This window comes from Misgurnus anguillicaudatus, chromosome 20, assembly GCF_027580225.2.
Source record: "Misgurnus anguillicaudatus chromosome 20, ASM2758022v2, whole genome shotgun sequence".
NCBI lineage: Eukaryota > Metazoa > Chordata > Actinopteri > Cypriniformes > Cobitidae > Misgurnus > Misgurnus anguillicaudatus.
This window is the reverse complement of record NC_073356.2, coordinates 32,679,943-32,694,655: the sequence shown is the minus strand read 5'-3', so window position 1 is coordinate 32,694,655 and position 14,713 is coordinate 32,679,943. Positions and strand designations below refer to the sequence as shown.

Below are 14,713 nucleotides of genomic sequence, written 5' to 3'. Positions count from 1 at the left end.
ATGTCTTAAGAAAAGCGAACAGGCGTGAGAGTGTGGTAGACGAGAGACTAGGTGTCTGAATATCTCCACGGGGACCCTGGAGGCAACGTTTGGTGCGTTCAACCTCCCCCATTTAACGACCAACCACAGCAGGCAATGACTACGACTTCTGTCTCACCTTTAGAGTCAACACAAAATGGCATTTGCAACTCATTTTACTTGGAGCGATGGAGTTATTAAGAAAAAAAGAGGGGAAAATTTACCCAACAGGAATTATGAAAAATGGGTGGTTTACAGCAGAATTAAACTTAATATGATGGCTAAATTGGTGGGTGATTCTCGTGAAATTAGACTTATGAGGTATCATGAAACATTTTGATAAAAAAGTAAATGCATCAAAATAAGAAGCATACGGTTACAAACATCTCTTCACGTACTATTTTGCACATGATTTCAAATGACATCATGCAAACCAATTTTGTTGTTTTTTCCACATTTAAGGGGAAATTTTTCATTACCGCAACGTGTCCATGACTGGATTTGGGTTCTTTGGCATGGAAATATTTATAATTAAAAAATCTAAAAAATAAAAAGCTTCAGTGCATGTTATCCTAAAAACATTTACTGTAAAGAAACATGTGGTATTTGGTGATCATTGGCAAATGTAGAGACAATAATAAGGAATATAAATGTGTCAAAAACCAATTTTCTCATCCTCCGCAACAATTTTAATCATTGTTTAAGGCCTCAATGAACTATCATTTTCAAAAAAAATTGTTGGAAGGGACATAATTGACTGTGACACACAAGATGGCTACCAGGTAAGCATTTCTTATTTTTTCTCTCCAGATAAAAGTTGAAATTTTGTTATGGTACCTAGACAACTTTTAAGTTCTCATTACCGAAACATGAGTTTGTAAATGCATATTTTTAATGTAATATGTTGCGGTAATGATAATTTTTGATAATTATAACCTAAAAAAAGGAAAAATTCTATAGGAAATATTTTAAATCCTCTAAAAATAATGGTTATAGTAAATTAAGACCTTAATCTTATATGTGCAAAAAAATTGGCTTCAAGGGCTTTTTAAAAAATCTGATGCTGGACACCTTCTAAGTCTAGATTTTGTGAGAATTACCCATTTGCAACTCATTTAACTTGGAGCGATGGAGTTAAACATATTATTAAGAAAAAAAGAGGGGAACATTTACCCAACAGGAATTATGAAAAGTGGGTGGTTTACAACAGAATGAAACTTATTATGATGGCTAAATTGGTAAAGTTAACCAAACACTGCAGACAAAATGTTTTTTACTACAAAATCACCAAGTCAGTTTTACGTTGACTTTCACTCTTCCACCTCCGTATTGGGACGTAATCTCGCGTAGTTTCCTATAGACTTTAATTCGCTAAGTACCACAATGAGTGTACAGAGTTCATCATACCACCCAATTGGAGGGAAAGTCAAAATAAAACAGAATAAAGAGCGAGCGATTAAGATCACAAAAGAGATCAGAGGGGTGAGAACATGATGGAGTGGAAAAAGAGGTGGTAGTGTGGGGCAGAGAACGAGAAGTCAATAGATTGCCTCTTTTAAAGTTCTGTGTTGTGGTTAGGTCTCTAGACTCCGGCTTCACTTTCATTTTCCTCCAAAGACGAATGCACACACACACAGAGCCGCTGACGGCACACGCGGCGGCTCCAGCTGTGGGATTAGAGCGCCGTCTCCACGGTCGCTCCCTGTTTTCTCTCCCACCCTGGGCCAAGACTGCAGCACCGAAAAACCTCGCCAATCCTCTGCCTCGCTGCTAATGGGCCCTTCATTTACAAGCTTTCCATTAGCGCACAGACATCATGCCTCCTCAAACTATGCGTAGCCACATGTCAGTCACAGCCACTCGCTGTGAACCAAGTTAGAATTGCGCTAAACGTCCCACAGAGGCCAGCGTGACTTACTAGGTCGTTTTACTTTAAACCGCACAATTTAAAGGTCTGGAAATCACCGAAACGCAGGGATGCCACTGAGAAGGTTTGGTTCGCAAATTATTTTGTCTTTTAATACCCTAATTTCCACTGTTCTGCAAAAGTGGCTGAAACTTCCACCACCCGATTCGTGGCCTACACGGAATCCACTGACAGGTTCTGAAAGCGCCCTCTCTCCTCCACGCAGACCTCCGTGACTCAAATCAGTAGCACAGATCGAACCTGTGTGGCCATGATGTAGTCTCACTCATAATCAGTGGTACGCGCTCTCTCTCTCTCTTCCACATGCACACGGTTCAATCGCAGCCTCGCTGCAGTAACGCTGGATCTGCCTGCAAAAATAAATTGGCTGCATAAAAATAAAAGTGGGAGCGAGTCAAAGTGGCGTCACCACAAAGATGGCAGCTCAAAAGACAGGGAGAGCGCACAACTGTGAGAATTAGGAACGTGTGTGTGCCGCTTCCTTTAGCGTGCGCTGGGGTGCGTGTGTGTAATGCAACACAGACAACAGCCATTAAAGTGAAATGTGGGGGGTCCGGGCCCCACTAATAAACTATGCGTGTTACACACAGACACACAAACACCCACTTAAATGGTGACTTCTTGTCTTCATTACAACCATATTACGGAGAAAGGGCACAATGGTAACGAAATAAATTTAAATGTATATATTTTGCGAAAATGGGATATAGAGTGCCGCAAAAATGATGTATTTTGTAGGTCAACCCAGAAGTTAGTGAGATACTTGCAAAAAAGCCCATTCATTTTCCCAGATTTTTGGATTATTGGGAAAAATCAGCTCTGGTGTTTAACAAGAGTTTGACACTTACACGTTTTGTTCAACAAGTTAGATGTTACAGATTAACACAAATTTTGAAGTGAAAATTCAGCTTTTTATATTTTTTAGTAAACACATTTACACTTCAAAATTCATTCAATTTGTGTTCATCTGTAAGGATTAACTTGTTGGACCAAACGTGTAAGTTTCAAACTTTTGTTAGTTAAACACAGAGCTTATTTTTTGCGATAATCCAAAATTGTATGGGAAAAATTAATGGGCTATTTTGCGAGGGAACCAGTATCCTGCTAACTTCTGGGTTGGCCTACAAAAATACGTCATACGTATACGTCAAAAATTTGTTTAAATATGACCCCAAGATCTTTCTAACAAACATTTTGGTCATTGTAAAGCTTTAGATTTGATTACTGTATTTTCCCAAGCTAGTAATAAAGCCCACAGTTTAGGCAGTTTTAAAAGTGTAGTAAAAGTACCCTAAATAAACCCCTTTGAAAGAGCTGATATAGCTACAAGTTACTTAGAAAGTAGGGATGCACCGATATGGAAATTTTGGCCGATACCGATAACCCTTTATATTTTGGGGCCGATAACCGATATATATAGGCCGATAAATATTCATATTATTTTCACAATGAAAAACTCCCAGACCGCGGACATCTTGTCTTTGTGCTAGACAAGCATACTCTTCTTAAGCCCGCAACACGTGTCATCTTCGTGCTGTCACAGAAAGCACCAAACAAAACTCCACATGGCCAGCAATGAGCAAGTGAAGTGGTTCAACTAACCAAAATAATCCATCATTTATCAGCTTTCATTTATCTGCTTAATTTTGCTATCAGACCGATAACCAATAATATTAAACATAAGCAGTTATCGGCCGACATATCGGTATCGGCCGATAACTGCTTATGTTTAATATTATCGGTTATCGGTGCATCGTGCATCCCTATTAAAAAGTATCAGCTAAAAATGTTCAATATGTAGCTATCGGTAGGGCTGTGCACAAGAGAGGCACCACCGAGCGCTCACAACAATAAATGAAGCCGTTTTAAATGAAAATAAAAATGTAAATGTTGCGACCATTGTTGATTTTGTGGCGCACACAAACAAATAAATGTATGGATAACACTGCCAGGAGCAGAAGCCGCCATTACGCGAGATTAATGTAAACAGCGTGACGCGTCGTGTAGTCGACGTAATCGATGACGTCGACGCGTCGTTGCAGCACTATTGAGCACGAAGGGGAGGGGTGGGAAACGACTGATCACCGTGAGTGAAACCCAAGCGCTAGCGCACAGATGGGAGGGGCGCGGTTGACATTCATTTTCGGTTTACATTTTCGGCTGGATTTTTTATTTCGGCCCGAAACCGATAATGCCATTTTCGGCCGAAATTTTCAGCGACCGAAATTTCGGTGCATCCCTAGTACCGTGAGGCCCTTGCAAATACCCAGCCCTAGCTATCGGACATAATTTATTTTTGCAATGATTGCAAAAGTAACAGTTTGTGACAAACTAGAAGAAACTCTCTAAATTTCATTTGAAAACAACTAATATAATCTAGAAACCAGTTTTATTTAACTGGGTTTAAAACAAAGAGATTGACATTTAAAGGGACAGTTTACGCAAAAATGCTAATTCTGTCATCATTTCCTCATCATCATGTTGATAAAAAACTTTTACACAAATGAAGATATTTGTAATCAGTCCCTCAAAAACACGTGATTATGCGATCGCATGATTCAATGCATTATCAGCCAAAGTCTGCATATTTATGTGGGGGCCGCATAACTCCAAATACGCTGCACTTTCACCACATAAATTGCAGATTTCTGCTCGCAAAATATGCGGGCTTGCATGATTTCATAATCCCCGCATTTTCGTAGCAAAAAGTCATATATATCTTAGCAGAAAGTTGAAAAATGTTGCATTTACTTCACACATGCGCAGCCATGTCCCCTGTTTGTCATGGGAACGCGGGAAGTGACGTACGCAACGTGAACTTTAATCAAAAGCTGCAAAAACTGTTCCCGCAATTTCATAGCATAAATATCCCGCATATTCCATCACATTTTTTGAGAAAACGTGCTGCAAGATAAAGGATTTTGCCCGCAACAATCACAAAAAAACGTTTTTTTTTCTGGGACTGTAATAAAGCAGGAAACGGAAGCACCACTGACTTCTGTAAGTCAATGGTGCTGGAAAACCATTTGGTTACAAACATTGCTCAAAATATCTTCCTTTGAAATTAATACAGGTTTGTAACAACATGAGGGTTAATGGTGACACGATTTTCATTTTAGGGTGAACTATCCCTTTAAGGGATGAATTTGTGTACCAGCTTACCAAAATAAACAGATTAATTAAAAGATTAATTAAAAACAAGCGGTTGTTTGATTATCATCTCGGTTCTCCTGGCTACAGAGCTGCATGCTAAACACTGTTAACTTTACTGTCAACCAACTAGTTAAGTTAATCTAACTAATGCTGTTTAGAAAGTAAGTAATGTAGGAGACCTAATTTGGTATTTACGTTGACACGCAAATGAACTTCCCCAGCATAGTAACCCTGTTAAAAATTTCCAACCTGTTCTTGCGTTTAGCTTTAAACTGCAAAGAAACTCTCGAGTCTTTAACAGTTCACAACTTTCCTCACCATAAGCCTGGGCACAAACTTTAAAGGGGAACGCTCTTGAAAATGTCAAGGAAAGTGTACACAATTCGAGCTCACAAATTGTTACACGAGCGTGACCACACACACACACACACACCAAAAGGACGGCCAAAGCCACACGCTCGCATAGACAAACACACACAGGGGGGAATACTGTCAGCCGCAGTCTCGACAAAACCTCAGAGTTCCCACAAAACCGTGGTCTCCACTAGACACAACACTGCAGAAGTCGCTTGTGCTAAAACTTCGGTTAGTGGCCTGCTTGGCACGGGGGTACAAAGAAAACCTGTGGACGGTGCATTGGATACGCCAGCACCTGGGTCTTATACAGATTAAAGAAAGGTGTGGCGTTGGAAATTACAAAGAGCCGTAGCTGAACCTTAAACCGGCTATTGTTGAAACTTGTGCTTTTATAAAAGCTAACAAAGACCGTACTGGAGGGCAAGAGAGTGAGAAAGCTACACGTGTTGAGCACACCGTTACAAAAGGTATTGCTCATCAAAAGATCTATTCCTGTATTATGAGAAAACCATGCTTTCAGACATCAAGCACGCAGGGAGGGCTATTGATCCAAGACTAAAGACAGGAAAGCAAGGCCTGCTTTGAGAAATGAGACTGACTCCAAAGAGATAAAAAGAAAAGATATTTCCGCCACTTTCGAACACATGCCGCATTATTCGAGTGCCAGTGATTGGATCCATCCTTGAATGCTGGAAAGCACCTTGAAGAAACCCAACAGGATGCAGGATGGCGTGTATGCATGATATGCTTTCCTATTATACATCACAACCTGTATTTTAAGAGACGTTGTTTCTAACTTTAGCACTGGCAAAGTCTACTCTAGTGGAAAACCAGTTATGTCACTAGTTAATTCCAAGAGGTGTACAGATGCGACTACAAACCAGTTCCAAGTCTCACACATAACATTGATTCACTTTAGTAATGCTTGTATAGTTTTTAAAATAAAAATCTTATTTATGCATTTAGGTTTGGGTTAACAGACAAAACTTAGATTAAACCAGGAGTGGGCTTTAGTTAAATTGGGATATGTAAGTAGCTTTTATAAATGTTACTCACTGGTTTGCACCTAGAGACAAAAAATGGCACTGATATATTTTAAAATAAGTTGTTTTCCATTAAAACAGCTCAAATATGCATTATAGTAAGGGACAAGGCTTAACCCCTTACAGTTCCGATGTGCCGTGGAAGGAATACCGCATTATTTGACAGAAAACTTAATGGCATACAATAACTCAAAAACTAAAATCTAAACATGTCACATATCTTTGAAAAGCTGAGATTCTTGATATTCGAATGATGTAAACCCTTTTAAGATATGATCAACACAGCATGTGTCTTTTTCAGAAATGCTTATGGGGCATACACACCAAACACGAGTTCAACGATTTGCGCAAGTAGATTACATACAAAGTCAATGCAAAGACTGGGCCGATGCAAATGACGCAAATTGGTCGGCGTGATTGCCGCAAAAACACACGATATTCGCCTCAAACGTGCAAGTTGAAGATATTCAACTCAAGCGAAAAATTTGCATGACACAAAGTTAAATCCCGCGAGTAATCTAGAGTGGGCAACGTGATGTTACGCGTTTGGTGTGTACGTAGAATAAGGGGTTAAAGGAATACTCAATCGATACGATTTTCAAACTTCATTAAACTTCAATAACTAGTTTCTGTAACGACGCCATCTTGGACTTTCGCAATTCATGAGAGTCACTGCACAACGTACCCATGGCGACCAACGCATGCTATGCTAAAACTCTCTCGTGTATTCCGCGAGTCCACGATGGCGTTGTTACCAAAAGCTAGTTATTATTACAGTTTATAAAGTCTGAAATCTGGATATTTTTCTTACAAAATCGCATTGATTCCCCGCAAAAACCTCTATTAACCCCTTGGAGCCGTGGGGAATACCTCTGTGAAGGATGAATGCACTTTTTGGGGAAATGCAATTTAAAGTCAGAAATTGTTCCCTGATTGCTGTTTTCTACCCCTTCAAAGCTTGAAAGAGCAAGTCCATTTACTAAAATGACTCCAAATATGTTTGTCTGAAAGATGGTGGACAAGTGTACCTCAGATTGCTTGAGGACAAAGTAAATCATGGAGTAATTTTAATATTGGCTTAATGTATTTTGGTGCAGCTGTGTCTTTAAACCCTAAACATGGTACAGGTCTAACCTCTGTACACAAGCCTTACTCTGTGGCTGGTTAGAAAGTTGTATATACAGTGTTTCCAGGAAACCTAGCCAATTTACCGAGCCACATAAAACATCGACCAATCACATGCATGCCTCCTGAATGATTCTAGTGCTAAACTACCCAAGTAACTTCATGACATGGTAACCTAAAAACCCTATTAACCCCATCGAACCCTGTTGTTTACAAAGAAACTTTCAATTTAGTTTATAGGAGCTCTCCATTCTACGTGGTCAAGAACATCTCTTGCATCCATCTGTGGAAAGGATGTTTTCCCAAACATTATTAGGGTCTGGATTAAGTTTAGTACAGTATTAACTGCCTCATAGCTCAGAAACATCTAAAGGCAACCCCCTCCCCCCAAAAAACATTAAAACCAAGGCACTTCTTGCCAGTAGGAAAGTGAATCGTACCTTTGTAGCTACATAGAAATTACGCACCAACACTTACACCCTCCCAGACCCTCCTTTGAAAAATAATGGTACTAACCAGCACCCTCCTTAAAGTCTGGCTAATTGCCCATGTGGGTCCCTTCATATGCTGGTACAGACAACAAAAGTGCCCGTTTCCAGATGTGAGACCCACATGTGGCAAACTGTTGATAGTACGAATAACGCAATTGGAAAAAAGTTCCAAAAATAGACCATTTCTTGGCTTGCAAGAGAGACAGACCCATGTCATGCTTAGCTGGGCAAAAGTTGATGGACAAATGCAATGCCAAAGTGCAACTGATGCAACAAATGCAACTATACTCTTTCACAGTAGCAAATACTTTCAACGAAGCAAAAGCTCATGTTTTATTCCAAAAATTTGTTTAGGAAATTTTAATAATTAAATGACATAAGAGGAGCAATACTCTAGATACTCACTTAAATGCACATTTTATTCCTTTAATGTAGGGATTAATCTCAAAACTTTTAACACAAAGGCTAGACAACTTAGGCAGGGTACACAATATGGCAATATGACCAATCATACCCGCCAGCAGAAACCCATTTCACTGTCTGTTTACTTAAGTATTGTCCAATCATGAACGAAAAAGGTTGGGCAAAGAAAAAACTCATTACACCTACGTTGTTTGCCATTCATATTGTGTTCACGCATAATGCACCACAAAGCATGCAGAAACTTAATGAAAGACGCATTGATTGCAAAGAAACAGATTAATGTTCGGCATCATTGAAAACGACAGCGTAGAGTTTGTAAGCTCCTACTTGGTTTTGACATGAGTTAGTAAGTGTGCACTGAACCCCACCTCTGCACACCTACGCAGACTTGTGTCCCAGACACGACGCACAACATGGAAAACTTCTACCATACCATAAGAAGGGTTACTTTATATGCTGGAGACCAATGAGGGGGAGGACACATGGAAGAATTAGCTAATGGTACTTTAATGCATAAGAGCAGAACTTCAGCGTTGGTGGAGCTCAGATACCCGACCGAGACGTGATCTGGCCTCATTTTCCAAGCAGCAAAATGAACTAAATTTAATGGGTTAGACTACTTTATTCTTCTACTTTACTTTTATAAGCAAGTGGCTTTCACAAGCCATTAAATGTTGGTTTCTGGAGGTACCAGAATGAAAATAAACAAATCACCAAAGTATTTCACTTTGCCCAAAACGAGCATCCACCAACAAGAGTAAACAAAGCCAACTATGGCTTGCATACGTGCAGGGGCCAAATGAAACATTTATGACACCTGCAACTTCAACTTTTAGGAAATACAACTGTACAAAATGCAACCACAAGTGACACACAACAGGAAGCACGAAGAAAACCTAAATATGAAATATCTTGTGTAAAATCCTTTTGCATACAGAGAGAGGCGCTGTGATGGGATGCCAGCTTTTTCCGGGCCAAATGGCTGAAAGTTGCTCGCAAATGGTGGATGAGGTACTAAGTAAGATCAGCACAACTGGTTATAAAGCACTTTAAAATAATTACTGTAACATTACATCTTCAATGAACGTGTTTTAAGTGTGAACACGTTTAAGATCGTTATCGTAGCAATGACGACCGCGATTGGGTAACTCGGGACAGTTCAATTGAAAAAAGTTCAATGTGCAAAGTGTGCCCCCCAAATATCTTTTGCTTTTTAATCGCTACGTGTTAACTTAGCCGACATGAGGTAACAATCGCACGTTAAAAACAAACGTAAATGCTTTACGACCTTACGTTTGTATAACTTTAGCAAAACACTCAAGTGATTCAAAACTTTGTCAGCTATCTGCCTGTTTTCAACTTTTCCAATTATTGTAACTAAACTTATACCTAAATCACGTATGACCCTCAACACAACTAAAATCAAGAACGAAATAAAGTTAAAAGTGGCTAGCTAACCTGAGGAGGAATTAGCGGGCTGCAAATACAAATGAAACACTACGAAACTCAACCAAAAGCGACGCGCGCACACCTAAACTGTCTAAAATACACACTAAACTAACGTTACTGATTGTTCTGATACAGTTCATTGTAATTTGATTAAACAAATGAAAGTGTTGCTCAGGACAACTTACCCGTATCGCCCGGGGTCTTCATGTTTGCGAGTGTAGCCGCTTCGTTAGCAGTCGTGCTAACTGAGAAAGAAGAGAGAGCGAGTGAGAAAGAGAGAGAGATGAAACAAGCCTCTTCCTCTCGATGATCTCAGGATCGCGCACACAAAACTCCTCTGTAAACTTTTCCTCCTCCGCTCCCGCTCAGATCCAGCCCCTTTACCCGTCCTCCAACAGTTTGTTTGGACTTTTCGCGTTTTGTTTTTCCTCCCCAACGTGGAGGAGACGCTCGTTGTTGTCTTGTGGCCGGACAGACCCGCTACGGTCAGATATCGGATCGCGTCGTGCCGATGGAGAAGCGCCGTGTCCGAAAACTCCTTACGACTCTGCGAAGTTGCATATTCAAGACTTGACGTTGAAACGCACGGCCAAGCCAAAAAACAAAACACATGTGAAGAGATAATAAGATGATATCCACTTTTCTCCCTCTCTTTCCACGGACTTTTCTTTTTCCACTCACTCCGTGAAACTCTCTCTCCCGTCTGCCCCCTCCCTCCTCCTTTCCTTCTCCTCCTCCTCCTCCTCCTCTATCTGGGTGTCGTGTTGCGTTCTTCCAGCCACACGGGGCCGCCCACGGTAAGCGGGGGAGGGAGGGGCGGGAATTTCGCGTAACCACGCCCACTGGCGGCACTGCAGCACGTAGAGTTGTTATGGAGACCGCCAACGCTGTCCGATCTTGGCTGGCGCAGTTAAAGTGATGATGAAAATGTCTGATGATGACTGACTGTCCATTAAAAACAGTTCAAAACCAAAACAACTATCACAAGTTGATGCTTTGAAAGCACAAATAAAGTTTGTATCTTCTGAAAACTTGTTGCCTATGTGATGGCAGGCAGCACGTAAAAGTGTCACCCTCAGTTTTAAAAATTGATGTTACCCTTTCAAGATAATACTAAATAGTTTATAGGTCATTTAAAACGTACTAAACTGTAGCTAGTTGGTACAGCATTGCATTATCAGTTCAATCCCAATTGAACACACACATACTGATAATTAATGTATACCTAAAATGCACTTTATGTGGTAGTTTCCCGGACAGGGGTTAGCTTAAAAGGATAATTCACTTCAAATTGAAAAATCTGTCATCATTTACGCATCCTCATGTTGTTCTAAACCTGTATGAATTTCTTTTTTCTGATGAACACAAAAGCAGATATTTTGAGAAATTATGGTAAACACACAGCAGAGAGTGACCATAGACCTCCATAGTAGGAATAAAAATATGATGGAATTTAATGGGTACCATCAACTGTGTGCTTACCATCATTTATCAAAATATTTTCTTCATCATTTATCACAATACTTACAAAATATTTTTCTTCCTACTATGGAAGTCTATGGTCACTCATTGCTGTGTGTTTGCCATCATTTCTCAAAATATCTTTTGTGTTCATCAGAAAAAAGAAATTCATACAGATTTAGACATAAGGATGAGTAAATGATACAGAATTTTAATTTTAAGGTGAACTATCCCTTTTAAGACAGGACAAGGTCTTAGTTTAATTAGGAAATATAACTAGTTTTAACAAACATGCCTTACTAAAACATACATTACTTACATTAATTTTAGTCTAAAGGACTAGTCTAATCCCTGTCTGGGAAACTACCCCTAAGTGTTTTGGATAAAGCATCTTCTAAATGTAAAAATGCAATTTCCATATTGTTCCAATTCAAACCCACATGGCTTTCTTATTTTACGGATGAAACAGTAGCAGAATATCAATGCTGCTCTTATTTAATAAAGAAAGAAAAGGGACACAGTTGAGCTTCAAATCTAAATTTCAAATTTCATGTCTATGGATATAGTTTTATGTTTTTTAAATGTAATTTTTAGAGCTTTACCATACCAATTAAAACTTTCACTGAAGTGTTGTTACTTAAAGGGATAGTTCACCAAAAAATTAAAATTCTGTCATTTTCTCATCCTCATGTTGTTCTAAATCTGTATGAACTTTTTTTCTGATGAACACACAAAAATATTTTGATAAATGATGGTAAGCACAAAAATATCTCTCTATCATTTATCACAACACTTCCATAATATTTGTTTTTCTACTATGGAAGTCAATGGTTACAATCAGCTGTGCTTACCATTATTTATCAAAAAATCTTTTGTGTTCATCAGAAAAAAGAAATTCATACAGGTTTAGAACAACATGAGGATGAACATTTTTTTTTCAGAATTTTATTTTTTGGTTGAACTATCCTTTAACAAGAGAGCACCAATTATCCGATTCACGATTTTACATTTCCTTTGGTGTGTGTGTGTATTAGTCAGTGACGGTTCGTGAGTGCTCATCCGAGGGGCGCAAATTTAAAATATGTGTTCAGGGCGTCATGTGTGTTGCTCGTGTTTTCAAAATATGTGTTTGTTGTGTTTGTTGCGTCATGTGCATCACATGTTGTGTCAAAATAAGTGCCTGCTGCACACGCATCAAAACCGTTTATGATAAGAGAAACGCTTACGTTCACAAAATACACGCAAGACACTCCCTTAACAGTTAACTCTGATTACGCATGAGATTATGCGAGTATCTGGCAAATGCGAGCGTCTCTTTTATCATAAACCCTTTAGATGCATCTGCAGCGGTCACGTATCTTGACAAGACACGCGATGCACATAGGACCCCCCGACGCGCCGAACACACATTTTGAAATCACGAACCACACACACATGATGGGCTACATACATATTGTGATGAGCTTTGTATTGTGCGCCCTCGATAAAAGAAGTCAGCGGCCACCACTGGTATTAATACATATTAAAGATATGCAAAAGGTACAAATACAAAAGTGAACGATGACACAAGTTATCATTTCCAATATAAATCTTTTTTCTTGGACTACAACAAACACATGGATTGTAAGCAACAGTTTACTTCTGTGCCCGTTGACATAGACATGGCGATCATTATCATTCCCTCCCGCTTCTGAAATACAGCCTGTGAGTAGTCTTATGTTTTTATATTTAAAGAATTTACTACTGACTGAACCATGACTCAAACATGAGTTTTGTGCAGCACAGAGTAGCACTTGTTGTTTGTCGTTTCTACGATCACAAATGCGTACATGGTTTTATGTTTTTGTAATCTTTACCTTACCAATCTGCTCAAGCCGTGCTGGCAAAGTTGATCGATCCCTTTGGTCATCTGCATTTTCTAGATCAGATTCGTCTGGTAGTAAAGACAATATTAACTCCTGTCAGCATTGCATTGTGAGCTAATTTCAAAACATGTTAAGGAGCGTCACATTTCACAATATATTGGTAAGCTGGCCAATCGGGGACACATCGCTTTTCAGATCGGTGAGCTTTGTACAAAATCAGAGCATTTGAGGAAGGCAACAAAAATGTATGGTATAAACAATGCGAACACATTGTTTTATACCAAATACAAAAAATACCGTTATTTTTAACAACGAAATAGGTGCTCTTTAAAGGAAAACACCACAGTTTTTCAATATTTTACTATGTTCTTACCTCAACTTAGACAAATTAATACATACCTATCTTTTTTCTAATGCGTGCACTTAATCTTTGTACAGCGCGTTGTGAATGTGTTAGCATTTAGCCTAGCCCCATTCATTCCTTAGGATCCAAACAGAGACACGTGTAAGTATGGTGCCACCACTCGTGTAACTACTCATGTAACAGTCTTTAAATAGGGAAAACATGGAAGTGTTTGGTGGCTTCTAAATTAATTCCTGTTTGGATCCTAAGGAATGAATGGGGCTAGGCTAAATGCTAACACATTCACGACGCACTGTGCAAAGATAAGGTGCACGCATTGAATAAAGATAGGGATGTATTAATTTGTCTAAGTTGAGGTTAGAACATACTAAAATCTTAAAAAATAATGTTGTTTTCCTTTAAAAAGAGATCTAAATATATTTAAAATAAGACAAAAGAAGTTTTAAAAGAAATGACAATAACAACCTATTATTATTATAAACTTATTTTGAAACACCATTCCAGCATCTATAATTATATTAATGTTGAGAACAAGTTATTCCACACAAGTTGATCTATACACAAGTTGGGGGAAAGGCATTTTGACATCTCCATTTCACTTAATCTGCATGTGTTTAGACAGTGGGAGGAAATCAAAGGACCAAGAGTAAACAGGGAGAACATACTGTTATGAGGTCAAAAGTCAAAAAGCTTGAGATCCACTGATCTGGAGCACCAAAAGGTAAGTAAATTGACAACAATTTTTTATTGCAGAATTCAATGAATGTGTCTTTCCTCAATTAAACGTAACACCCACATTGTTGTCATTGAATATATTCTTAATGAAGTCTAAATGCCATACAAAATAAGCTAATGGCAATAAACAGAGCATGCAATCACATTTGCAGTAAAAGGAAAGGATCCATAAGCTGCATTTGTACAAGGTTAAGTTTGAGTGTCATAGCATATGGTTTTAACCAGTCAGAATATTCTTCAAGGTTGTTTACTTAAAGAAAGGTAATTGTTATTGAGAGTGCTAAATGTGGGCTGGAGTGAGA

General features: G+C 38.9%; 1 protein-coding gene across 2 annotated transcripts in view; it reads right to left on the bottom strand.

The window, feature by feature from the left end:
* The window catches only part of erf (Ets2 repressor factor), a 37,324-nt gene extending 26,596 nt beyond the window's left edge, over positions 1-10,728 (bottom strand). For both annotated transcript variants that reach the window (XM_055219800.2, XM_055219802.2), the window contains exon 1: positions 10,172-10,728. In XM_055219800.2, coding sequence (XP_055075775.1) covers positions 10,172-10,193 — 22 coding nt within the window. In that variant the 5' untranslated portion in view covers positions 10,194-10,728. The remainder of the gene's footprint in view (positions 1-10,171) is intronic.
* Positions 10,729-14,713: the final 3,985 nt, after the last annotated feature.